Source organism: Alternaria arborescens (assembly GCF_004154835.1).
Source record: "Alternaria arborescens strain FERA 675 chromosome Unknown contig_66, whole genome shotgun sequence".
In the NCBI taxonomy this organism is placed as follows: domain Eukaryota; kingdom Fungi; phylum Ascomycota; class Dothideomycetes; order Pleosporales; family Pleosporaceae; genus Alternaria; species Alternaria arborescens.
This window is the reverse complement of record NW_021167921.1, coordinates 31,584-56,268: the sequence shown is the minus strand read 5'-3', so window position 1 is coordinate 56,268 and position 24,685 is coordinate 31,584. Positions and strand designations below refer to the sequence as shown.

Below are 24,685 nucleotides of genomic sequence, written 5' to 3'. Positions count from 1 at the left end.
TAGGTTTTGAGGTACAATTAAAATTACAAAGTGAAATCACATAGAATAGAAATGGTTGATTTAGTACCGTCCAGGATCTGTACTTCCGCCCACCAAACGCGCCGTGCAATGCTGGAAGTGTGCATCTTGCTTAGGAGTAGAACGCTTCGAACGTGTAGATGATGCCGAAGATGAGGAAAGCAATAGCACCACCAAGCGTGACTATGAGAAGTTAGCATTACACTGGGATGTATGGACCGGATGTTCTTACCATTGCGCATACTGATCTTTCCGGCAATAGCACGGCCACCAATGACCGCACCTGCAGTACACAGCCCATGGCCAACTACAGCGCCAGCAGTGACCCACCAGTAGTCAGAACCAGCAGCCATGGCAACAGTCGCAATCTGACTGCGGTCACCCCACTCTCCAAGGAATGTCATCACAAACGTCTGTACCCAAGCAGGGCTAAGAAGAAGAGAGAAGAGGTTGTTAACAGCGCCCAGGGTACCGCCCAAAGAGCCTCCGCGCGGTGACGGCGATCGATCAGGCGAAGTAGAAGGGCTACGTGCGGGGGCAGGAAGTCGCGAGTTGGATCGTGAGCGTCGTGAACCAAGACCAGACTCTAGGGCGTAGGGAGAAATGGAGGACTTCCGGCCCTTCTGGTGTCGGGCAAGCTGTTCCTTCTCTTCGAGTTCCTGCTCGACCTCGGCCATCTCCTCGCCCACACCGTCGTCTGGGCTCATGGCAAGACCCTCTCTTATAAGCTTGACACCGAATACGAGGAAAAGAGCGGCGGCCGCGAAGTGGGTGAAACGTTCCGAGAGGAGTGCGGGGACGGCATGGCCCATCACGGCAGAGAGGACTGTCATGACGACGAGAGCCGAGAAGGCAGCAGAGAAGACGAGGAGGCGGGGGTGTCGCATAGCCATGAGGGCTGCAACGAGGAATGTCTTGTCTCCGATCTCTGAGAAGATGATCATGGTGAAAGCGAGTATAAAGGAATGGAAAGGCTGTACGGCGCCGGCGTCGACATCGTCAAGTGTGGAAGAGGGGGTCTTGGGCGGGGTGGTGTCTAGAGGATCCTTTGTGGAAATGGAGCCTGGCACAGGAAGCGGATTGTCATGAATGGAGTCGGGAAGATCGGTGGGTTTCTGTAGCCTGATCAGTGCTGAATCGTCAGCATAAAAGTGTTGCAACTAACCTCAAGCCCACCAGCACCGAGCACACGAGTGGTGCTCGCAGTCTCTACTGCCTCTCCGCCCAATTGCTTCTGGTCAGCAGGATGCGGATGTGCCTCCTTTGGTGACGCGGGAACCATTTCCTTCTTCTCGCCCGTCTTCTCCTCGTGTGCCAATCGCTCCTTGTCCTTTGCTGACACTCCGCCCTCGGTGCCAGTGGTGCCCGTGGCCGGTTTGCGCGCGGGATCTTGCATGACGCTCTTGTCACCATCTTTCACGTCGTCTACCAGAACAGTTTCTGAAGAAGCGCCAGGCTTCTTTGCCGACCCAAGATCTTCTACAACATTGGGGGCTTTCTTCCCTTTGTATTTCGGGTCGTCGTCCACGTATGGACCAGCATGCGGCTTGCCGTCGAGTCCGTCGAACGGTGCATCTTTGGTGCCTTTCGCAGGAGCTGTCGGGGCAAGTGAGGCATCAGGCGAATAGGTAGCTTGGGTGTAGGCAGGTACGACGGCCCGCGCGGGCAGCCTGTCGTCCGATGTATCTACTGCGATGGATGTGGCAAGAACTCGTAATGCGGGTAGGAGGAGGAGCAAAGTGTGCGGCCGTGGCTGTCGTAACCTCATGATGAATGTGATTGAAAGGTGAGCAGGGGTGCAATGCGATGTCGAGAACCGTCAGCGGCGAAAATGAAGCGCCCAGCAATAGACCAAAAAGGCTGCAGGGAGTGACGAGAATGGAAGAGGTTGTTGTGAAGGGAACGTATATGTGTTGTCAAACTATTGAACAGAACGGTGTAGGGTTCACACCAATGTTTGAGCGTAAAAGCAAGTTGAAGACGACCGAGATGCGCGCAAGGGGTGCGTGCAGACAGCCCACGTAATATGTCCAGGGCTGCGCAAACTCAAGGAGTGCTAGTTAAGGGGTCTCTCGTTCACTCAGCCTGTGGAGAAGCGCGGAAACATGCTGCAAGTGCCGTAGTTCCGTCTCCAACTCAAACACTTCGTATTCACCTCTTTTGTGCACTCTGGCCCCTTCTCCGTGCTGAATGCTGAGGCCCACCTGAGCCCGCGAACGGCTAAGGCGATCCCGGGCTAGTCACGTGAATGCCCGTCGAGTAGGCATCCTTAGTCAGCCACTATCGCGGAGCATTGGCGTAAACAACGGCGGGACTCGCGTATGCACACCAGTAGTTCCGCCCGACGGTCAAGACTAAGCTGAGTCTACAAACCGCATCAACACGACCAGCAACATACCATCCGCAGACCACGTCGCATGTAATACCAGTCGATATCACGCGTCCTAGAATACTACAATGGACGACCGCAGGAGCGTGCGCTCTGCAAGCCGGCGCAAATCACCCACTCCCCAACCACCTTCCAAGGCAACCGACCAACAATTGGGACGCGCATCGCGAGCGAGAAGTTTGCGCAGTGCAAGTCGCGAAGTCGAAGGCTTTATCGAAATTCAGAAACCCGCCCGCCGAAGCGCGCGACAAGCAAGCGTGACTACAAATGATGAGAGCGTATACGAGCCACAAAAGGCGCGCAAGACAAAGCGCAACTCCGCAAAAGAGCTGCTGGGAGGTTAGTAGTCACTTGCTCTCACTTGACCACTTGCGCCAGAACCGTTCCTGGCTAGGCAGATCCCCAGGCTAATTCATGTACATGCGCCAGACCTCACAGTCGTTGAGGAAATGGATACCCAAATTGACCTCGAGCAAGACAAAGAAGCCCCAGGTACACCTACGCGCACCGATACCGAGCCCGAACATGCGTCCTTTCAATCACCCGGCGCTGCATCCCAAATGTCTGGGACCACGGCGATCTCCTCTTTCAGTATGGTTGAAGCCGAGTTCCTGGAGCCTAGGTTTATCCTGAAGCATTTGGGCAAGTTGTGTGATTCTGCTGAGGAGTTTTTGGAACACATTGCGCCTGATCGGGGAACGATGGCAGATGACTTGCAGAACATACGAGAGATGCAGAAGCCCGGCTCGACTTATACGGAAGATTATCTGGATCTCAACGACGAGTTGAATGTGCATTTGAAGCACTTCAAGAGCGAAGAACACAGCTACATACATATCAGAGCGCTTCACCGCGCTCTTTTCAAGACGAGTGACGATGTCGCGGCATCACAGAGCGGGCTGAATCTGATTCTGTACCTTGCCAATCTATTGGTGTTGGCGAAGCAGATGATCCATTCGAACCGGGATGATAAGAACATCTGGGATGTGCTGCGACAACTGGATAACACTTTTCCAGCCCAGTTCATGCAGGACCTCGACTATGGTTTCCAGCCGACAGAAACAGGCCAGAGTGGGCTATACCAAGAAACGCTCGATCTTGCAGTAGAATTACGGACCCAGTTGGCAATACTTGTGCTTCAAAGGTCCGCCGAAAGCCCCGAATTTAATGTCGAAGAAACGCTGGATGAGATTTTCCTCCATCCTAAGTCGTCTGATGGTGCATGGGCGATCCGTGGGTGGAACATGCCAGTCTTGGGAGATGATGATTCATTTTTATCCCAAGATTTTGAACGTTTGGTTAAGAACCGAGTGCAGGAAATCCAAGAATTTCTTCGCGAGGGATCGTCTATTGCTGAACTGGACGACTTAAAATCAGCCTTTCCTTGGGAGCCAACTATTCTTCGCCTTTTAGACTGGGTGCGTCTTCGACGGAGGGAGCTCAAAGCTGTTATCGACTCTCTTGGTGGATCAGTGGAGATTACGCGGAACGTTAAACAAGCTGTGGAGGATCCTCAGCCTGTTGTCGAAAAAGATCAACGAGAGTCACTGCGCAAAAAGCGAACTTCGATAGGTCGCGACCGAAGACGTAGCAGCCGCAAATTCGATCCAAACGCTAGTGTCGATCTGCATGCTCTCAGCAAACTGAAATCAAGAGAAGGTGATTCGGGTGTATATTTAGAGCCTACAGCTTCCCGGCAAAATCGGGAGAAAATTCCGCCCCAGCAGCCGATTAGAGGAGTGCAAGTGCAAATCGAGCAGCCGGAATTGGAAGATCAACAGCAAGATGGACAAGGAAGCACGACTGAACCCGATACTGATTCTCAACTGGATGTTGAAGAGAGCTCTGAAGCGATCGAAGGAGTGCAGCATGAACAGCCTGAGAGAAACGACCAAGAAGACGATTCAGAATGGCAAACATTGATTGGAAGCGAAGACCAGCAACCCGAGGGTGAGGACTCTGAAAAGCGCTTGGAAGAGAAGCAGAACGACCACCAACCAGCGGTGGAAGACGAAGAGGAACACCAGATAGAAGACTTTGAAAAACCTCAACCGTCTGCTCCGCCCCAGAGTCCTGCATCTTTACTCAGGGCTCTCAAGGCTTTACAGAAGCCGCAGAAAGAGAACCGCCCAATATCAATCTTCGATCGTCAAACGACAGCACAGCGCATCGAATTCGGTGACGGTTTCGAGGACACACAGCGAACAGCCGGCCCGTCAAATACAGCCAAAGGAAAACAAACTGCGGAACCTTCCCCACACAAACGTCGCCGTGAAGATTCGGACGATTCGGACTCCGACGCTTTCGAAACCAAAGACCGTGGCGACCATGTCCCAGTGCGTCGTCGCGCGATGCCTTGGGCAAAAAGACAGCGCACCGAAGGACCACCAGCACCTACATCCTCCGGTGCACCACCGAGCCACCAACCCCCTCCCCGTTCTACACAGCCACATACCCGTCCCTTGTCTGAACAAGAAGAATCCGTGTCTGAGGCCTCCTCTCCCTCCATGACCGAAGAGCCCGAGCTTCCACCTTCCTCCACATGGCGCGACCAACGCAAGCTCGCGCAAGAAAATCGCGCTCTCGAATCCACGCAGTCTCGCAACAGCCGCAATGAGCGCAAATCCCGCGAAGCATGGTCGAACGAAGAGGAAGAAGCTTTGATTGAATACATGCGCAAATATCCTAGCAAATATTCAAGGATACTGCAGTATGATGAGCAAGAAGGGGGTGGCGTGTTGCGAAACAGGAATCAGGTCAATCTAAAAGATAAGGCACGGAATCTGGCGATTAATATGATACGGTACGTTATATACTCACTCCTCCGTTGGGGATGAAATGGTTTGCTAATGGATAACAGATCAGGAGCTGGTCTTAGATCAGGATTTGAAAACATCATACACCCCGGCGAAAAACAAGGTAGAGCTCTCATGGCTGCTGGATGGGTAATGCACAATGATGGGTCGTGGGAGAAAGTCCAATAGAACCGGAGTAGTTCCTTGGGATGTGTTTTGATGTGAAGGAAAGGACATAAGGACGGCGTTTATTTGTTGATTATTCTTGATACCCCATGGTGCGTCCGCTGTATCAGCGCTTTTTATCCAGTTCAATCGTACAGTTACAGTTTCTCCTCTAGCTAGCAAAAAAAGAAAAGGTGCAGTTAAGGAAGAAAGCTTTGTGGGAAAATCACACACGTTCCCTCCATCTAACTCCCCATTCCCCTTTTGCAAAACTACTCTCCACAACAACACCTTTCATAACAGCCTCGCACTTTCTCTTCTCCGCCTCGTCAGGTACGGTGAAACCAAACGCACACCCCCGTCTCGCAGCTTGCCGTACCTTTTCCCTCTCGTCAGCCTTCCTCTGCCCTTCTCGTCGTTTGAGTTTCATCTCGTCCGTCTCGTGGATCCGTTCGGCCCAGCCTTTCTCTCCGCCGACGCTGCCATTGACGTCGTTTTGGTCTTGTGGTGGCCGCACTTTTCCACTGCCGTAACCGTACTCTACAACGTCCGGAACAGGGTCTGCTGACTTTGTTGGCTCGAGAACAACGCCGCCTTCGGCTTCGTTGTCTGAATCTGACACCGTGTCCTCCTCATCGCTAGTGTAATCTTGTGATGGCGGCTTTGTCGCTGCAGCAGCAGCAGCAGCAGCAGACGCGGTTGCTGTGGCGGAAGCAGGTTGATCGACCATATCTACGCTCTTCCAATCCTCAGGTTTCTCAACTACGAACCTCGCTTTGCGATTCTTGCGTCGTCCATATACTTTCTCGGGATCTTTTTCGCGTTGGAAGACTATCTCCTCTACCGTGCTACATTCGACGATGATCCTATGATCTCCTTTGATGCTATTCTTGGAAAACTTCTTCTTATGTCCATTCTTCCCCTTTCCACCTTTGCCACCTTTCTCTTCCTCCTCATGCGCATTGCCCGTCTCTGCAGTCTTCTTGATAGGATCTGCCCCTGCGTTCTCTCTCAAACTTTCTGGACTCGCGCCGTCAAGTAGCGCAGCAAAGGTAGCTTCGATCTTCCGGTCGATAGGGCCCGGTTTGTTATTGCGGCATCGTGTAGAGCAGTACTTGACTTCTGTTGCGTTTTGCGTCTTGCGGCGCTCGCTAATGACGCGGCCGCAGCTATGGCAGTAGGGCACTGTGTCGCCAACGGTTAGGTAGAGGGGTGGTGGGGTTACGGCGTGCTTAGAAGGCCGGGACCAGGAGTCCATCCATGACATCTTGCTGAAATATTTGGCGGGTTGTTGTAGTGATGATTGGTATGGTTTGCTCGAGATTAGAATCCGACTTTGAGCTTGGGTGTGTATTAGGTAGACGGTGGTGTTTGTGAAGTTGGGATATTTGAAGGTACGAGCGCACGACGTCATCAGCCCTCTCCTGGTACACGGGTGCGTGCAGGTACGAACTGTGGCTCACGATGGCGCGAATGAGGTGAAGCTTGTATCATGTCCATTTTTCTGCTAAGGTTTGGAGTCTTTGATGACGTATTTGAAGTTTCCATTATGGTGCATGGAGCACGTGGATTCCCAACTAGACGACTAGTGATGGTCCCTTTAGACGTACCTATCGTACCCATCTTCAATTCTCACAACTGAAACTACCGAGTCGTCTAGTTCACTAATATGCATCGACGTTTTGTCAGCAGTCATAGGCCATCTCCACAAACTTCCCCAGTCGGTCCTCGGATGTACCCCATCATGCCTCATGTCGGTTGCCGAGCTTAACACTGCACACCATCTCGGTAACCGACGCGCATCGCAAGATAAACAGTCTCCATTCCGCCGAAAAGCATGGCTCAGATATATGTTCTTCTTCGGCGCTCCACGCTTTGCCGTTTAGATAGGGGACCCGGAGATTTGCTTAACCTTGGGCTCTATTCTGCGCAGAACTTCAGGTCACGTCTTCCCCAGGGCATAAGGTCCGTTACAAAGCGGACAAATGGAACGTCCATCGCTATCAGCAGCGACTCCAGTGCCCCATTCACCCTTCGCACAGTCACACCAGCACTTCAACTTCCTCGCTAAACACCGTCGTCCTTTGACTGTGCGCCATCGCTGTAAGAGGGCGAAGCTGCAGCCAAGACCCAGAACATCAGAATCCATGTCGCCTGCATTGGACCCCGCGACGGGTGAAACCGGCACCAAAGGATCGCGTGCGCATCCTATAGAGACATCGTCGACCCCGGAGCTGGGTCGCCCGAGACGGACTACTGCGCAAAGCGATATTCAGGATACCATACAACATCCGGGCAATGTGCGCATCAACGTTCAGGGGGCTTTCATCGTAGATGAAGAGCAGCCAGGGACGCCGCAGAGCGAAGACTACGAACACGATCCGCACGACATCAGACTGCCGAACCACACTTCGGTAGTTAGCCATGTAGCCGTCGATGTGAGTATATATGCGTGGTCGCGTGCGACTGGTTGTAGCACGCGACCAAACCCCTTACGGAGTCACAGCATGCTAACGCGCTGCGCGCCCTTGTAGATTGGAGGCTCCTTAGCCAAACTTGTATACTTCTCGCGCGAACTCGGTGACGACTCGACTGGCGGACGTCTAAACTTCTTCAAGTTTGAGACTGACCGGATAGATGCGTGTATAGAGTTTATGCGCAAGCTGCAGGCCGACCAGAAGCAAGACAATGGATCGAAATCGCCAGACTTGTGCATCATGGCGACTGGTGGTGGTGCGTTCAAGTACCACGACAAGATAAAGCAAGCGTTGGATGTAGAAGTCATAAGGGAAGACGAGATGGAGTGCTTGATCATAGGTAAGACCTTGGTGCTGTCTGTAGTCGAGGGATTGGCATGCTAACACCGACATGTAAAGGTCTCGACTTCTTCATCAACGAAATCCCAAACGAGGTCTTCACCTACAGCGAAGACAGCCCCATGACCTTCATGCCACATCCTCCCGATCCGCCGAATATCTACCCTTACCTCCTCGTCAACATCGGCTCTGGTGTCTCCATGATCAAGGTCTCAGGACCCCGGCAATACGAGCGTATAGGCGGTACATCACTAGGAGGAGGAACACTCTGGGGTCTGTTGTCGCTACTTACCGGCGCCCGAAGCTTCGACGACATGTTACGGCTAGCAGAGAATGGCGACAACGGAAATGTCGATCTGCTCGTCGGCGACATTTATGGACAAGCGTACAACAAGATCGGGCTGAAGAGCACACACATTGCATCTTCGTTTGGCAAGGTCTACAAAATGAAGCGTGCAGCGGAACGGGAAGCAGAGGACGGATGTAACGGCGATCTCAAGCGCAGAGAAGAAGCAGAGCATGTCGAGGGCTCTTCAGAACTATCGCATGATCCTGGTTCCTTCCGCCCAGAAGATATGGCGCGTTCGCTCCTTTACGCTGTCTCGAACAACATTGGTCAGCTGGCGCATCTGCACGCTGAGAAACATGGACTGCCGAGAATATACTTTGGAGGCTCCTTCATTGGTGGTCACTCACAGACGATGAATACTCTGTCCTACGCTATTCGCTTCTGGTCAAAGGACACCCGACAGGCTTATTTCCTGAGGCACGAGGGTTACCTGGGTGCTGTTGGTGCGTTTTTGAAGCGGCAACCGAGGAACTGGGGGAGGAGGGAGAGTGTTGTTGGTTCCGCTAGGCCGGCTTCTAGTTCTTGAAACTTTGAAACCTTGAACTTTTTTTTAATTGAAAGCGGAGGTACCATAGCAAGCATATAGACGTAAGCAGATTTATTGTAATATCGTCAATTCAACATATTGATCATTCTAGCCTGGTGGCGCTGTGTTTGATTGACTGTTTCCTAGATCTCCGCTTACGAAGACTACGAGGACGGCTGCGTATGCTGCTGTTGCCGCGAACAATTCTGCTCTTCGTGCATTCGTCAAGAGACCCACGCTGCCAGCGAACAAGGTGGTGAATGCCGCAATTAATCCTAACCTCCAATCCGACGACGTCACTTTGTAGAGCACGACGATGGCGCCTATGAGTAGTACTGCTGCTAAGAAAGTGCTGAACCATGCTACGAAAGAGCTAATGGCTCGGTCCGAAGCGTAAGCTATCCCATGGCGGGAACGCTTCCGATCTGGAAATAGGAAGGCTAAATGCTCTTGCGCGAACGTCGTCAATCTATCCTGGTCCTCCTGGACTCGTAAAGCGACTAGATCGTCGATATCGTCATATATTCCAGCGCTATGCCCACCGAGGGTAGGAAAAGGCTCGCCCTTGCCTCCAGTCTGGTTATAGAACTCGGTTTGGAAGGCGCGTAGAACGCCTTTAGATGGTCTTGGAAGTGTTGCTAATGTGCTCTCGAATAGTAATGCTTCTCGGTATTCCTTCAATGTCTCTCGGATATCTTTCATCAACTTCCATCGTTCTTTTTGTTTTGTCTCATCTGCGACTACCGCCGTCTGAAAGTTTGAGTAGTTACGTGCGCATTGTTTTGTGCTTAGATCTGCTGCAAGATCCTCTTGGTCGAAAGCGCGTTGCTTAGCCTGAAGTTCCGCGAGTTCACTTTGTAGGTACAGCAGGTTTCTAGCTGCAAGCTCGTCGTATCGCTTGAATATGAAGGTCGTTCGATCGCGATCACTTGCGATAAAGTGTGCAAGAGATGGGAACCCGGAGAGACGATAAATCCGTGATTCAGCATCACCATCACCAGCTGGCATATCTGTGTAGGCGGTGCTTGATGGAAGTATGTAGTTATACCGGAGCTTGCAGCAGGCTGAGCTGGTTTTGCTTGACCGGTCAGCGGTGGCTTGGGCTGTCCTGTGACCCCGCCATCGCACCCACAGCCCATTACAACTCCGTTCTTGTCGTTGGCGGATCATACACTCAAGCACATTGAATCTATCCAAGACGCACTGAACACACGATATGGAGTATTATGACGACGATGACTACACGCACGCCTCTCCAGGACTCACTCCGTTCCAACCTGATCTAGGGGATTGCTCACCACTACCATTTGCGCCCTTGTGGTTACCCCAAGACACTTGCGAGGCACCTTTGGTAAGTTCTGATACTATCCCTTACAGAGCGTCACTCACGTCAACATAGGACCTCATTCACGTCGAACGCACTGGCAATGGCCGGGAAACGCGACGAAAGCTGCATAAGATGTACCGCAGTGAAGCTCCGCCAACTGAATGGGAATTCATGGACAGTCTACTTTTCCATCAGATGGCCCCTGAAAATCCGCAACTCACATTATCACTTGGTTTGGATGGTCCTTTACCATCCGACAGTGACAGTGACGCTGAGACATTGTCTGACGACGCAGCCTGGCGGCTCACATCTGACTCTCTTCCAGATTATTCAATCGTTCCGAAAAGGGCACGTAAACCAAGGAAAGCTCGCTTGAGTCTACCCATCACGATTCACAAACAAGGCATCCTGGCTACCGTACTAGCGTGCGCAGACACGGGTTCCGATGTCAATATCATATCACATGAAGTCGCGAAAACATTGGGATACTCAGAGTACGAGGCTTTACCAGAAAAGAAGCAGTTTTCGCTAGCCAATGGCAAGCTGATTGAAGCCATTGGCCGCATCGAGTCGCCCTGCTCGTTCGGTGTCGAGACCAGTTCGTTGGTGACAATGACATGTGCGTTCTACGTCCTGCTCAAATCTGCGACACCTATTATCATGGGCCAGAGTTTCTTGGAAGAAACAAAAACGATGACCGAATACAGAGAACGTCTTGTACGCGTGCCAACACCAGCGTTCCAGGCACTTTCCGTATATTCCGTCGGCAGACCACGCCGGTTACTGAAATGCGAGGTGGACCGTAGGGAGACACTAGCGACACCAGACTCGGGCTCGGAAATCGACCTAATATCGCCTTCTTTTGTGGCCGAACGTGGTCTTACAGTCTATCCGGGAGAAGAAGCAATCCAGCTAGCAGACGGTAGTATAGCAACTACTTCTGGATACGTCCATGTTGACATAGCAGTCACATCGATCAATTCGTGGAGACCACTGAACCATCCTAAGAGAAATGTCACAGTTGATCTGTTCTTGCTGGATAGTTTAAATCATGACCTCATTGTAAGCGAAGACTCGTTGGAAGAGCTCAAAGTGTTCACCCATCACCAAAGTGCTCTCATACTTGCGCCTCATGACTCTGGACCTCTAGGGATCAACCGTATCCGGCATCTCGGGGCAATAGATCGCATCATCTCCTGGATCAAGAAGAAAATCAAAAGTTCTGGCTCTGAAAATGACAGTACGTACATTACTTGGTGTAGAAAGCTACAGTTAGCATACCAGCTAATCACATGTGTTATAGCAAACATGGACATATCTTCCGATCTCCAAGCGGTAGATCAACGTGAGAATGATCGCAGAGAGCGTGAAGCAGCTCGGATCGCGATTCTGCCAAATGACGAACAGCAAGCCGCTATAGAGGCTGAGGTGGTTAGACAAGAAGCCTACAAAAGTCGACTTCGACTTCCGAATTTCCCCCTCAACGGGGCTATCGATCCAGGGACACCACTGCCGCCGCCCAACTCAAGCCTACAATCCACCCCAAACATAACGGGCATGTTTAGATGCCACCATCCTGACTGTACAGCTGCACCTTTTCAAACGCAATATCTCCTCAAGTATATCAGGCCCAGCATATCTATGATCTTGACTAACGAGTCCAGCTCCCACAACAACGTACATGCGTCGAACAGGCTACATTTTTGCCCAGTTGCTGGTTGCCCTAGAGGCGAGGGCGGGAAAGGCTTTAAAAGAAAGAATGAGATGATTCGCCATGGTCTTCTTCACCAAAGTCCAGGATACGTTTGTCCATTCTGCCCTGACAGTGAGCGCAAGTATCCGCGACCGGATAACCTCGAACGGTATGTCAAGATCAAAACCTATCCTGCCACTTCAGAAGCTTTTTACTGATATCCTCTTGCTAGTCATGTACGTGTACACCATACAGACAAAGACAAAGACGACCCTCAACTTCGGGACGTATTGGCACGTCGTCCTGTAGGTGGAAGCCGTAGACGCCGAACGATAAATGGTAGAGACCGCTGATCAGAGCGCTTATGGCCAATATGAAGAGGAAATATGTTTCCATGTACACCAGTCTGCGCTTTCGTGGTAGAGAGGCATGTCGCGCCGTCACGTACGAGGTCGTCGATGTCGTCATATAGCCCACTGCTGTGCCCACCCAGCGTAGGAAATGGATTGCCTTTACCCTGGTCCTCATGGTAAAATACGCTTTGAAAGGCACGTCCGAGAAATTCCAGGGGGACTCGATCAATTGCATCCATGCAGCGTCCCCTTTGTCTCGATTGACGAATGAAGGGAGAATCTTCTTGCAGCCACAAGGACTAGAATATTGCATGAACGTAGAAACATAGCCTAGGCGGGATGAACTGCTATCGAATAATTGCTATCGAATCCTTGTGTAGGGCTACTTTGGGCGAAAGTGGCGCAGCCGCAGCAAAATGATTCGTTGGAAGGTGCTCTCTTTCACTTACCCTTACATATCCTGTTTCAATAGGGAACCGGGCAGTTTGTACAGCCTCAAAATGAAAGAATCTAGATTGGAAAAGCACTGCACGCCGAAAAGATGGTATCCCCTGCTGGTGCCTGGAATGAACTGTCACTCTTCCGCAAATTCAATCTTAAGCAGCGCGTGATTGAGAATGAAGTATGCATGGCTTAGGTATATTGTCTTAATGCACTGTTGACAGACTTGCCTAACGAGCCAACCGCCTTACTGTACGATCTTGAAAGTCGCTACTTTGTCTTCGTCTTGCGCGATCATCTTCAACAGCCCTGGCGGTTCTCCGAAAACCCACCCTTCCTCCCTCATCTTCTTAATATCCGGCTTCTCTTCTCCTTCCACGGCGCTTCTCGAAGACAACTTGTTCACGTTATGCAAATCAATAGGATCCTGCATCTTACTAACAACCTCTTCGCTTTCATCTGCTCCCTTTTCCCTATCCAACCCCAGATCGTCAGAAAAGCTGAAGCGCGAGATTTTCTTGCCTTTCAAGCCTTCCAGGTCTTCCAAGGAGCCAAATGACCACCATCGAATCGAAAGATCGCCGGGCCAGACATGGTAGGTGTCGCCGACTCGTAGAAAATGTTCAAGCTTTTCTTGGAGCGAGGTTGAGTCGTCGCCGAGACTCGACATAAGCCGTTCAGCAGAGAGCTCCCACGCAACTTGTACAGAACCTTTTCTTACCGGAGGAACTGTGATGAAAGTGAATCCAGGGGTATCGGGATCCTCAGGGCGTTTGGCAAGATCTGGGTCGCCTGATATCCGGTGGAACGTAATGCGCTTTGTGGGCCGGAGGTTAAGCACTTTTGCAGAGCCATCTACTTGTCGGGTGGAGGAAAATGCGAGTTCCGGTGAGTGCATATCGCCCTTGCGGAACGCATCCTCACGAGGCGTAGTGTCGAGACATGAGTATTTGGTCAAGATAGTAACGGGTCTATCAGGGAAGACCGAGGAGGTTTGGTGGATGGTGGCGATCAGCTTCAAAGGTGATGCCGAGGGGTTAGAGATTGAAAGAGTGGCTGGTGGACAGAAGTTGAACTTAAGGCAGAGCTCAGCTCCGTGGTTTTGAGACGACATATGAAATTATTCGATATGGTGTTGTAGTATGAGACTGAGAATGCACTGCCGTGGGTTGCAAAAATTCAAGACTGCAGAGGCGAGAAGCTGAGGGTCGGGGGCCGTATTCTCTGACGTTTATCCACGTGCAGTCTAAAGTGCTTTTCTAATGTCATACCCTAACTGTATAAAGGAATGTGTCAAAAATAGGCCCCTCGATCACTTGACTTAACCTTTCGGCGAAGTCTATAGAGACTGATGTTAGCAGATCTCTATGTTTATTTTCCCATGAAATACATGCGGCGAGGCATTCCATCAGCCTCTTCAGCCTTACGCCAGTAGTGATCATAGCCTCCGCCACAAGGCTTGGCTGCATACATGGAGAGGCATAATAGAAAGTAGGCTTGTTGGTTGGCCAGCGATGCAAATAGCTTCTTGATCAACCGGTCTACCGACACAGTTCGTGGCATGCCTCTCGAACGGTCCGGCTTATAAGGCACACGCATCAGCCCTCCCTTCTTGCTCTGCAACCACTTTCACAGCGGCCTTTGGCCGTCTGTTGGAGACACCGAGCATCTTTGTCTTCTGCTTTGATCAACATCATATCTCTCGAGCGTACAAGCCTCACGACATTCGCGCAACTCAGTTCATCGACACAGACTTTCCGCAGCCGCACCACCAAGGTGTTTGGCGTTGCGACAGCTTCAATCTTTCAACAACTTAAGTGCTGGCGAAGGCCTTCACCGTCTTCGCCACTTTTTTGCCGCCAAGTTGTCAATCTACCAAGAAGAGGTTCTCAATACGTTTTCTTGCCGACTTTATACGTTTGCGCGCCCACTATATACGTTCTTCGCTTTTCATGAGAACCTCAATAATACGTCGCCAATTCTCCAAGATGAGAACAACCATACGTTTCTACATGCGTCAAATGACAGAGCATTCTCGCCATTCGCATTCGGACATGAACTTAACCCGGTCATACATCGCCCCTACTTGCAAACCTACGAGCGTCTCGCAATCATTGGCCAAGATTGCGATGTATCACATGGCTACCCTACCGCGTCCCCTAAGCGCCCGGGTCTAGATGTCACTCAGTACATTAACGCTACCCCCTCTACACCATCTACAAAGCTCACATCACCCAATGATACGTCCACTGGCTGGTTGGAGACTCCAGCGACGAGTCCCTCGGCGAATACGTCACCACTTTCTACCGTCACAGATTCCTTCCCACAGCGTGAAGCATCAACGTTCATCTGTTGTCAATGTCAAGAAGCTTTCTGTCGCCGTTGCGACCTGAAGTAAGTGTAGTTCCCCAGCATCGTCGAACAGCAAAACTAAAAAGTCAAAAGCAAACACATCAACCGGATACACAACAAGTGCGCTAAGTGCCCATACGAGGGCTGTACGCAAAAGCCATTTGGTTTTGAAGCGGACCTACAGCGACACATCGTAGCTAAACACAGTACCGATGGGAAAGCTACGATCCGGTGTTTGATTCATGGTTGTGTGGAAGAGTTTTCAAGGAAGGATAACATGTTGAGACACATGAAGAAGAGACACCCTGGAAAATCAATACCAGATGGTAGTTGAGACGTGGTACAATTTCGTTAACGGATGGCTGTACAATAAGAAGTTCTTGTTGGTCGAAAATCCCGTCTTTTGTCTATCCTGGACTATGGCTGACCTACAGACTACACGAAGCTCGGTATGACATCCCGCGAGCTCATCACCAGATTGATCTTGTGAATATAATCAAGCTCGCCCTCTATCCTAAGGTCGTGTTGGATCCAGGCCGTTTGTATCATTCCTTTGGCTTCCAGTGAGCTGCTGAGGTGGGAACCTTGTTCCAGTCTGGTGAAGAAGTCAAGTACGACCAACCGCTCTTCGTCTGTGTGAACCTCGCAGCCGATAATGAACATAGCAAAAGATGATGGATACGTATTCAATTTTGCGAGTATGCATAGTGCATCTTCCTTCCAATGGTCTAGCTGTGTTGATTGGCCTGAGAAGTTTCGGGAAACGCGCTCGAGGTAAACAAGGCCTGCTAGTCTGGTGAACTCCAAGCAATAGTACTTGTCGCCTTTTCCTTCTTCATTTTTAGTGACGAGATCAATGTCGTTTAGTCGGGATTTGAGGTCATTTAAAGACTGTTGATAGTCGTTCGAATGATACAGCGGATCAGAAGCGTATAGTCGTGTTTCGAAGACCTCAGCGAGAAGTTGAAGTAAAGGATGAGCGTATGTTGCGATACTTGACATGTCCTCCGCGAAAGCGATGCGAGCGATACGATATTGCACCGCACAAGTGTGATTAGCAGCTTTGAAACCAAGCTCGTGTGAGGTTGATCGAATCATGTAGGTGCGCCAATGACGGAAGCTGAAGCGAGTAAATGTGACAAAGTAGTAGAGCCACCCGAGAATGATAGCTGCGTCGCTTCCAACGCAGTGTGCTTTCTTATCGACGGTAGGAACAATGTTTCTCGCCCCGCATAGATGGCCTATCCAGTCGCAGTCGAGATCTGTCTATCATCATGACAATATCACGTTAGTTCTGTACCATTCTCTTCCAAATGACGGCTTACTTCTACTAAACATAAAACCAGACCGGTGGCGATGTGTTCGATACTGGCATCCGAATCCAGTCCAGGACTCGTGGCATTTACCAGCGCCTCTATTGCCGCATTTTTGGCACGAGCCGCATGCATCATATCGTTTCCGCGATGACGAGAAGCCAACGCGACTAGGGACAGTAGTAGAGCCATTGACGATATGGAACGCCCTGACAAAGCCATTCGTAACAACAGGCGTCCGATTTCAGTTCTCTCACGGCCTAAAGAGGGTAGGATCCCAACGACTACATCTTCGACTGCGACTAGTTAGTAGTAGGCCAACTCACCTTCTGCAAGTAGACTCACAATACTGTACTAGCTCCGCGTCGCTAATTGCCACCTCTGTTGTTACGGAAGCCACGGACCGGGTAAGCTTGGGCAATGCAAGCTGATCCCTTCCGACATGCTCACCCTTGACTGAACACTTGTCAAATTATGCCACTAGGTTTACTTCAAGAGATCCTACCTCCGCCAATAGTAGCTTTAGCAAGGATGTGGAGACGAATATCAGTAGACGAGACGTTGATCCACTGCTCAGATCGATGCCGAATCCGTGCGTGTTGTAAGTCTTGATGTCCAGGTTCAAGAAGCCGCTTCTTCTGGTCGTTGTTCTTGACCCATGAGAGACGGATGCCATAACCACCGCATACGCGCTTGGATTTCGAACACTTGTTGCAGACTGGTACAGCGCGATCACATGATACCTTGCGATCTAAGGACGATATCAGTATCGCGTAGTACACGAGCAATCACGAATCCAATTCCTACCCTTGCATGTCCAGCAGCCCTTTGTTGCAGTCTTTGCTGCAGTCATTCCTCCGTGCTGAGCTGGGGGCAGGCGTCGACGCGCACCTTCTGGGTAAGCGTTGCGAAGAGATCGCGACGCATCCTATGAGAAACCAAGGATATGGAGGTATGTCAAGCAAGCCACTGTAGGAACTAGGCACGAAGCAGAGGCAGCTATTACCAGAAGCATGATAGAGCTGAAAGACTTGGAATTCTCGCTGATGGAAGCCGGTGGGAGATCTCCTGTAATGCGCCCCGCCCCGCACCTGCAACGGCCAGCGAATCACGCCAGATGTCGCTAGTTCTGCACTATACCTAAACTAAACGCGAAGCAACTATCTGCGAGCTTTCTGTCAGCCTCAGTCACCGCCAAGCATCCAACGTCGTAACCTTTGTCCATCCCTTATGCCTTCAAACAGAATTGTGGTAAAAATTTGCGAGCTCCGCATCGTTGATTATGAAGCCAGGCTGATGTGCACGCTTCCGCCGCACCAAAACGGAGGGACAATATGTCTCATGGAGATGATATAAAGAACCTCACCCAGCTTCCATAGCATAGGTATCAGTTCACTATCAAATACTTCAATCTCCAAGATCTTAAGATCCTCGAACCATTCCAACTCTTAGAGTAGCCTCAGCTATCAGAATAACATGCCTTCCTACCTCGTCACCGGAGCGTCTCGAGGAATCGGTCTTGCATTCCTCGACCACATCTCCAGCAACCCGGACAACGTTGTCATCGGTCTCGTTCGCAACGTAAAAGACACCGAAGCCAGAATCTCATCGTGGAGCAGAAACAACATCCACCTCGTCCAAGGCGATCTCACCAACTACGAGTCACTGAAGAGTGCCGTTGATGCCACATCCAAAGTCACCAACGGAAGTCTGGACTACCTCATCGCAAGCGCGGGTCTTGTGTCTGGTGAATTCGATGAGTTTTCCGTGCTGTAAGTCTGCTTGTCATTCGTTATATTTCCAGTATCTCTAACAATACAAAAGAGGCAAAGACCCGGCCAAAATGGAGGCCAGTCTCAATCAGCTCTTCAGCGTCAACGTCGTTGGCAACATCCATCTCTTCAACCTCTTCATGCCGCTCGTTCTCAAAGGAAATGTCAAGAAGGTCGTTACCATCTCCAGTGGCATGGGTGATACAGAATTGGTACGCAAGTACAACATATCCGAGGATGGACCATATGCAATCAGCAAGGCGGCGGTGAACATGGCCGTTGCGAAGTTCAGTGCTGAGTACGCCAAAGACGGAGTGCTCTTTCTGAGCATATCTCCAGGAGTAGTAGGAACAGATGTGTATGCTGATCGTAAGTCTTGGTCTCTTCAACAAGGATGATGAATGCATAAGCTGACCAAAAGTTTAGTATCGGAAGATGATCAGCGGAAACTTGGAATCATGTCGCAGAAGTTCATGGATTACTCACCAGACTTCAAGGGGGCTATTACGCCAGAAGAGTCAGTCAAGGCTGTACTGAGTGTTGTCGAATCCTCGAGTGTTGCCAATGGAGATGGCGGTGCTTTCTTGTCGCATCTTGGCAAAGGCGAGAAGTGGATCTGAGGGCATGGAAATGGAAGAATTAAACCAGAATGAAGTAAGATCTTGTTTCGTTGCAGTTTTGAAATTCGTTCGTTAGCTGAATATATACATGGAAAGTATGTTCAAGAAAGCATGAGCATCGTCGGTATCAGCGATAGAAACCGCGCCTCGTTCTCATCCTCATATTCCTACAAGCACTTGCCTGGAATGCTTGCTGTCGCGTTCTTGACGAACCCCTGCAAAAACCCGCCACCGCCACACTGCAGACCCTTGACGAAAGCCTTTGCAACGATATCCGCACCAGCCGGGCTAGTGTGGGTGTGGTCTTGCGGGAAAATCGCATCGGTCTTTGCTTTGCCCATAGTCTTGAAGATATCCGCCGTGTACGCTCCGTGGTCAACATACATGGCATTGCTTCCCAACGCCTTAGCTACGTCCCGCGCGTAACCGACGAACCTTCCACCATCGGTGTACACAAAGCTACCGCTCTCCCAGGGGTTGTTCGGTGTTTGACTGCTAACGATGACCTTGGCGCCCTTGGCGATGAGCTTCTTGCCAGCCTCGGTAAGGTAGTAGTTGTATGTGTGGACGGTAACTGCTTGACCGTTGTATGTAGACTGGCATGTCTCAGAGCCAGTACCGGGGCAGACTGAACGTCCGTTGTCGCCGCTACCGAGGCCGCCGCCGTCATTGTGACCGAATTCCATGATGACGATGTCGTTTGGCTTTACGAGGTTGACGATCTCGTCGAAGCGGCCTTCTACGGTGTAGGAACGGGAGCTGCGGCCACCGATGGCTTTGTTGACGACTGGGAGAGAGACGGAGTACGGGAAGAAGACACCCCAGCCTAGTCGCGATGGTTAGTAGTGGCCTCCAGTGCGTTGATGCATAGCAATGTGTACCTGTAGTGACTCCACTTGCTCTCGCCATCGTCGAATCTCCTGCGAGGTATACTGTCTGCGCACGCTTCTCAACATGGCTGCTAGGCGCACCTAGAGCCGTAGCAGCCAGCGCGACTACCGACAAAAGACTTGAAGTATGCATGATGAAGAATTTTGTAGACTGGCGACCTTGAAATGAGGAATGCGAAGGTGATGCAAAGCTGGTGAAACCAAAATCAGTGTACAAACACCCTGTCTATATACCTACTCTTAACCGCCACTCCCCTCTATATTGAGTACCATCCAGCCGGACACAAGCAAAGATTCTCCGTAACCTCCATCTCACCATAGTATCATAAGCAACGAAGTACTACCGCGATCACCATGAAACATACCATATGAAGTCTAAGTACCCCAGATTATATTACTAGCACTGCGGGGGCAAGTCCGGATACGGGACCGCTTCCTACCTGGCTACACATATATTGTATCTCGTGGTACCGAGGCCGGCACTTAGGGTCCATGCAAGCCTGCAAGGTTGGGTTTGGCGTAGATTGTTCCGGGGGAATACATGGGTGAGCGGCTGACGGGCACGGACGAATTGGGCCCGAGGCGTCAGGGGAAGCCGAACACACTTGGCGCTGTTGTCAGGAGGCTCCGCTGTGTTCCGCTCGTGCGAAAGGTTGTCGGTGGTGGAATGCGAGGTGAGTTGTAGTCGTATATGACGATGCTAGGATGGGTAGATCATCTGGGCATGCATGTCACACATCGCGCTAGCGCTGGGCGGGCTATCTCTTTCCGAGTCGCCCAGGCCGTCAGCTTGGCGCTAGAACATGTGTCTTCGGTCCTCAAGCTTCAACTAGCATCTTATCAAATCCTGCCATAGTAATCTTCTTTCTTCCAAGCCACATGCTCCAAATGCTTCAAACATCTCCTTGCACTCCTTAATCTTGTCTTCTCAGCGCCCGAGCTTTGGTCTGGACCGTTATCGCTGAAACATGAGCTTATTCTCTAGTCGCCGAAGCAGACGCTCTCGCCGTTGTATGCACTTGAGCTTCAGGCCATGACTCTACGAAACCTTTGTCCGTGACGTGATTGCAGATGTCTTTGCGCAAGTCTTTCTACCGTTGAACGGTCTCATCTCTAGTCCGCACCTTACCACTGATCGCTCGAAGGACAGGGCATGGAAGGAGCTGCCACGTTTTCTCGCGAACTGTTCTATGGAGAAAATGGTTGCACACACACGCTCTTTTCGAAGCCTTTGAGTTGAGACGGCCGTTGATCTTTCCATCTCTTCTGGTGAATACCATCGTTGTTTCCAGTCTCCTACCCACCTACAATATCGAATTTCTGTCGTAGTTCTCAGTCTTCCATTCTCCGGCCTGCTAGATGTCTTTGACATCCCCGTACCGTCCTTGGAATTTTATGAGGTGCCCAAGTCATTGTCAGCAAGTATGCACAACGTTCATCAGGTTCCGCTTCTTATGTGCTAGATTTGGTGATTCCTGAGTGTCCTTCAGCAAAGCACTTCAGGCGTACTGGAACGTTCTCGCGGTGTTCAACTGCAGAGAATACAAAGAATGCAACATTGGTTGTAGTGACCTGACAACTAGGGCCAGGCGAAGACGTTCAGTACGCCGGTGGTCTAAGCTACGAGCATAGGTCGTTGTAGTTTTTTGAACCGTTTGCGGTTGCCCTTTTCAGTTATAGTGTCGTGACTGCGTCCTTTCTTGCCATGACGTCGCAGTTCTTTGAAGGCAGCACCGTCGTGCCTTCCATGTTTACCGTCTCGAAAACAACATCACCCACAACGACACCGCCCGAGTAAGTCCTTCTCATCCACGCACGCCTCGCGCCACGCTACAGCCATGCTAACATATCCAGATCGACAGAGATTCGAACAGGTTCGTGCTCGGTGGGAGGCGATTCGGTTAGCTGAAGGCGAAACAGCGGCAATGGTAGGCTGGAGAGAAAAGCCGGCAGCTCACCAGACGGTGAATGGCGAGCCTCATGAGAATGGCGCGACGAAATTTCGGAGAAAGCTCAGCTATGGCTTCGCGTTCATCTCAAACCCCCTCTCGCAGCGAAAGACGATCTCAGCTCGCCAGCAGGTGAGTGTGCCGTTATTGGCAGCTACCGAGCCCTCCGCGTCCGACATTACTACCGGGGAGTCTATCTGTGAACCTCCACTCTCACTAGTGCTGCCTTTTACGCCACCCAAACTCTCTAATGGTGCGTCCGAACAGCCTGTGACAGTCCCGCTGAGCAGGACCTTGCCCATGAGCACCGATGTCGACGTCACACCCAAACCATTACCCCGATCGCGCACACTGAGCTTCATTCCACTGCCCGTCAGGTCTGAGCCTAGCTCGTTCGTCGCAGACGTGGAGGGGGCAGTGAAATCCAAATCCATCGCGGCAATGCCTCGGCCAGAGCCTAACTCTGCACCTTCGAAGATTCCTACACCCAGTCCGCCATCGGTCGAGCGCCGCCGCTCTAATTCACGTCTACATGTCCATCAACACGCTTCATACCTTGCTTCCCAGCAGATCAAACACATCGCAACAGCGCACACGTTAGCAGCCGCCGATAACGGTTCGCCGGTGAGGCATTCATATCAAGTCCGCTCACGTACAACGCCCAATCTAGCGAAGGACTCCAACCCGTCACAACCAGCGCGATTTATGGCCCCAAGACGACCAGGACCTAAGAGGACTGCGAATGCTTCAATAGCTCAGAAGCCAGTACTACAAGAGAATATACCTACAGATAGGCGCATCACGCACAGGCGGTCGCAAATTCGGGAGAGAACGTTGAAGAGAGAGTCGTTGGCAGTGCCTGGTATTTTGAACAACAGGAGATCGTTTCGGCCAGGGCCACTATTTCCCCAAATTAGGGAGCCTAGCTTCGCGACCCCATTGCCAGTAAGAAAACGGATGATTTCACAGTTCGCACAACGAACGCCAGTGACGGTCAAGCGAATACAGCCGCAAGAAGAGACAAAGATACATACGCCGTCCTCACCACAGATATCGGAGGTCGCGGTTGTTCAGCCTCGCAACATAGATCATTTAAGATCAACCCCAGAGACAACCAAGCTTGTCGAGTCAGTCATACCCCGGCCACACACGGATAGAGACCTGCAAAGAAAGACACTGGGTACACCCAATGGTTTGGGCGGCGTATGGCGGTCGTCACGCGCTTTGGCATTGACGACACATGAGGTGAGGAAACTTCCACGTTCTTGTACTTTCCACAACTTTGGAGCCGGACGAGAAGTTGCTCCACCAGTGCCTCAAATTCCAGAGCAGTACAGAACAGTATCTTTTCCAAATTTGATCCAACCAGTGCGCATGGACCAGAAGGATACCAATCGGTTTCACCAGGATTATATCGTATCCGACACGAACTCCTGCAAGTCGATTCTCGAAGAGACCGAGGATGAGAAGAACACTACTCCCGACTATCCGCCTTACCATCCTGGAAGAGAGCTCATAGCGTCTGTAGAATCTAGCGGATCTAGTGCCAATTTTGCGGCGTTCCCCTCAGTACCAACCACAGTACCAGAGACTGCGAGAAACACGTCGGGTTCTTCATCAACCAGGCCATGGAGTATCTCGGAAGAAGGAAAGTTGAAAGTTGCTGACATTGAGAAGGTCAAAGACTACATGCCACCGCTTTACTGGGCCGGACGTTTCCAAGCCCGATACGATAAGTGGCGTACCGATGCAATGGACGCCGAACTGAATCCAGACTACCAACCAGATGGCCTCTTGGGACAATGTAAATTGAACCAAGAGAAACTCGCAGCGTGCTACATACTCGGACAACTGCGCGACCTGTGTACTTCTGATCAAGCAGCGGATAGTCTATGGGTAGATCATTACTGTCTTGAGCCAGTTTTCATATCTTATTAACCGTACCCAGGAGTTTGATTACAAATATCGAAAAGACAACAAACTCCTTGGCAACCCACTCGATATCCCGCCGATGTCGCTTCGTAAACAAGAAGAGAATGCGACATCAGCGGGGACGAGAGCGGAAACTGGGCCGTTTGGACGGGCTATCAGGAAGTTGACTCCGAGAAAAGCTAGTCTGGTCAATTTGATGAAGGGCAAGGGTTGGAACAAATCTGATGAGGCGAAAAGTGAGGATGTAGCACAAAGGAATCAGGAGACGGAGTCGGAGTGCTCGTGAGGCAGACGGAAAGTCGACGATGTTACGACGATACGGATCTTCTGAAGCAAATGATGTTACAATACGCGATAAAAAGGATAATGCAGAGAAGCACAGCATCACGGACTGCGAAGGTAGCGCCTGCGAACGAAAACGTGCATATCCATAGCATATAATTAGACGCCACATGCAGGTTAGGACATTGATACCAAGTCTTTGCTGTACCTAGTCCTTCTTCTCCGGTTTTGGTGAAAGTTCCTCGACGATGTTGTTAGGGTCCTTCCAAGCCAACGCAACGTATTTGGTGTGACTTCCTCGTGCGAAGACTTCGCCTTTGTTGTTACTGAAGGCGATGGATGTGAAAGCTAAAGTTTTGCCGACTATGTGACATGTCAACCAAAAGTCCTTCCCGGGTAGCATTCGTGACTTCAGAAGGCTTACATTTATCACACGTCACTTCGGCTTTTATCAAATCCCCAATCTTGCCGCCTGAAGAGAGGTAAGTCACGTTCAAGTCAGTGGAAACACCGGTTGCGAAGAGACCGCGTGAGGCTACTGCTAGGGAGCCGCCGAGATCGACCATGCTGGCTATGGTGCCGCCGTGAAGGATGTTGAGTCTGTTTGTATGCTCTTTCTGGATGTCCAGCTCAAACTTGACACGTCCTGGGACTGCCGAGGTTACTCGTAGCTAAACGCAGGGTCAGACGTGAGCTTTTCGAA

At 51.0% G+C, this 24,685-nt stretch overlaps 12 protein-coding genes across 12 annotated transcripts; 5 read left to right on the top strand and 7 right to left on the bottom strand.

Annotated features, from left to right (window-relative positions):
- Positions 1-130: 130 nt before the first annotated feature.
- On the bottom strand, positions 131-1,786 carry AA0111_g12099 (hypothetical protein; the record flags this gene model as incomplete). The annotated part of the gene is made up of 3 exons (XM_028646039.1): positions 131-201; positions 251-1,133; positions 1,184-1,786. 3 exons carry the CDS (start codon positions 1,784-1,786, stop codon positions 131-133), a joined length of 1,557 nt encoding a protein of 518 aa, XP_028500301.1.
- Positions 1,787-2,475: 689 nt separating this feature from the next.
- AA0111_g12098 (hypothetical protein) lies at positions 2,476-5,391 on the top strand (the record flags this gene model as incomplete). The annotated part of the gene is made up of 3 exons (XM_028646038.1): positions 2,476-2,746; positions 2,837-5,210; positions 5,268-5,391. 3 exons carry the CDS (start codon positions 2,476-2,478, stop codon positions 5,389-5,391), a joined length of 2,769 nt encoding a protein of 922 aa, XP_028500302.1.
- Positions 5,392-5,593: 202 nt separating this feature from the next.
- Positions 5,594-6,634, bottom strand: AA0111_g12097 (hypothetical protein; the record flags this gene model as incomplete). The annotated part of the gene is made up of 1 exon (XM_028646037.1): positions 5,594-6,634. One exon carries the CDS (start codon positions 6,632-6,634, stop codon positions 5,594-5,596), a length of 1,041 nt encoding a protein of 346 aa, XP_028500297.1.
- An 880-nt stretch (positions 6,635-7,514) lies between these two features.
- Positions 7,515-9,058, top strand: AA0111_g12096 (hypothetical protein; the record flags this gene model as incomplete). The annotated part of the gene is made up of 3 exons (XM_028646036.1): positions 7,515-7,805; positions 7,902-8,184; positions 8,244-9,058. The coding sequence occupies 3 exons, from the start codon at positions 7,515-7,517 to the stop codon at positions 9,056-9,058; spliced, it is 1,389 nt and encodes a 462-aa protein (XP_028500298.1).
- A 108-nt stretch (positions 9,059-9,166) lies between these two features.
- Positions 9,167-10,066, bottom strand: AA0111_g12095 (hypothetical protein; the record flags this gene model as incomplete). Its single annotated transcript, XM_028646035.1, has 1 exon — positions 9,167-10,066. One exon carries the CDS (start codon positions 10,064-10,066, stop codon positions 9,167-9,169), a length of 900 nt encoding a protein of 299 aa, XP_028500299.1.
- A 208-nt stretch (positions 10,067-10,274) lies between these two features.
- On the top strand, positions 10,275-12,296 carry AA0111_g12094 (hypothetical protein; the record flags this gene model as incomplete). The annotated part of the gene is made up of 3 exons (XM_028646034.1): positions 10,275-10,409; positions 10,458-11,625; positions 11,689-12,296. The coding sequence occupies 3 exons, from the start codon at positions 10,275-10,277 to the stop codon at positions 12,294-12,296; spliced, it is 1,911 nt and encodes a 636-aa protein (XP_028500300.1).
- Positions 12,297-13,119: 823 nt separating this feature from the next.
- On the bottom strand, positions 13,120-13,986 carry AA0111_g12093 (hypothetical protein; the record flags this gene model as incomplete). Its single annotated transcript, XM_028646033.1, has 1 exon — positions 13,120-13,986. One exon carries the CDS (start codon positions 13,984-13,986, stop codon positions 13,120-13,122), a length of 867 nt encoding a protein of 288 aa, XP_028500293.1.
- A 1,673-nt stretch (positions 13,987-15,659) lies between these two features.
- Positions 15,660-17,390, bottom strand: AA0111_g12092 (hypothetical protein; the record flags this gene model as incomplete). Its single annotated transcript, XM_028646032.1, has 5 exons — positions 15,660-16,490; positions 16,550-16,833; positions 16,883-16,993; positions 17,043-17,288; positions 17,345-17,390. 5 exons carry the CDS (start codon positions 17,388-17,390, stop codon positions 15,660-15,662), a joined length of 1,518 nt encoding a protein of 505 aa, XP_028500294.1.
- A 623-nt stretch (positions 17,391-18,013) lies between these two features.
- Positions 18,014-18,929, top strand: AA0111_g12091 (hypothetical protein; the record flags this gene model as incomplete). Its single annotated transcript, XM_028646031.1, has 3 exons — positions 18,014-18,309; positions 18,362-18,678; positions 18,736-18,929. The coding sequence occupies 3 exons, from the start codon at positions 18,014-18,016 to the stop codon at positions 18,927-18,929; spliced, it is 807 nt and encodes a 268-aa protein (XP_028500295.1).
- Positions 18,930-19,096: 167 nt separating this feature from the next.
- Positions 19,097-19,952, bottom strand: AA0111_g12090 (hypothetical protein; the record flags this gene model as incomplete). The annotated part of the gene is made up of 2 exons (XM_028646030.1): positions 19,097-19,755; positions 19,811-19,952. 2 exons carry the CDS (start codon positions 19,950-19,952, stop codon positions 19,097-19,099), a joined length of 801 nt encoding a protein of 266 aa, XP_028500296.1.
- Positions 19,953-21,524: 1,572 nt separating this feature from the next.
- AA0111_g12089 (hypothetical protein) lies at positions 21,525-23,986 on the top strand (the record flags this gene model as incomplete). Its single annotated transcript, XM_028646028.1, has 4 exons — positions 21,525-21,613; positions 21,674-21,693; positions 21,752-23,664; positions 23,717-23,986. 4 exons carry the CDS (start codon positions 21,525-21,527, stop codon positions 23,984-23,986), a joined length of 2,292 nt encoding a protein of 763 aa, XP_028500321.1.
- A 204-nt stretch (positions 23,987-24,190) lies between these two features.
- AA0111_g12088 (hypothetical protein) lies at positions 24,191-24,548 on the bottom strand (the record flags this gene model as incomplete). The annotated part of the gene is made up of 2 exons (XM_028646027.1): positions 24,191-24,345; positions 24,407-24,548. 2 exons carry the CDS (start codon positions 24,546-24,548, stop codon positions 24,191-24,193), a joined length of 297 nt encoding a protein of 98 aa, XP_028500320.1.
- Positions 24,549-24,685: the final 137 nt, after the last annotated feature.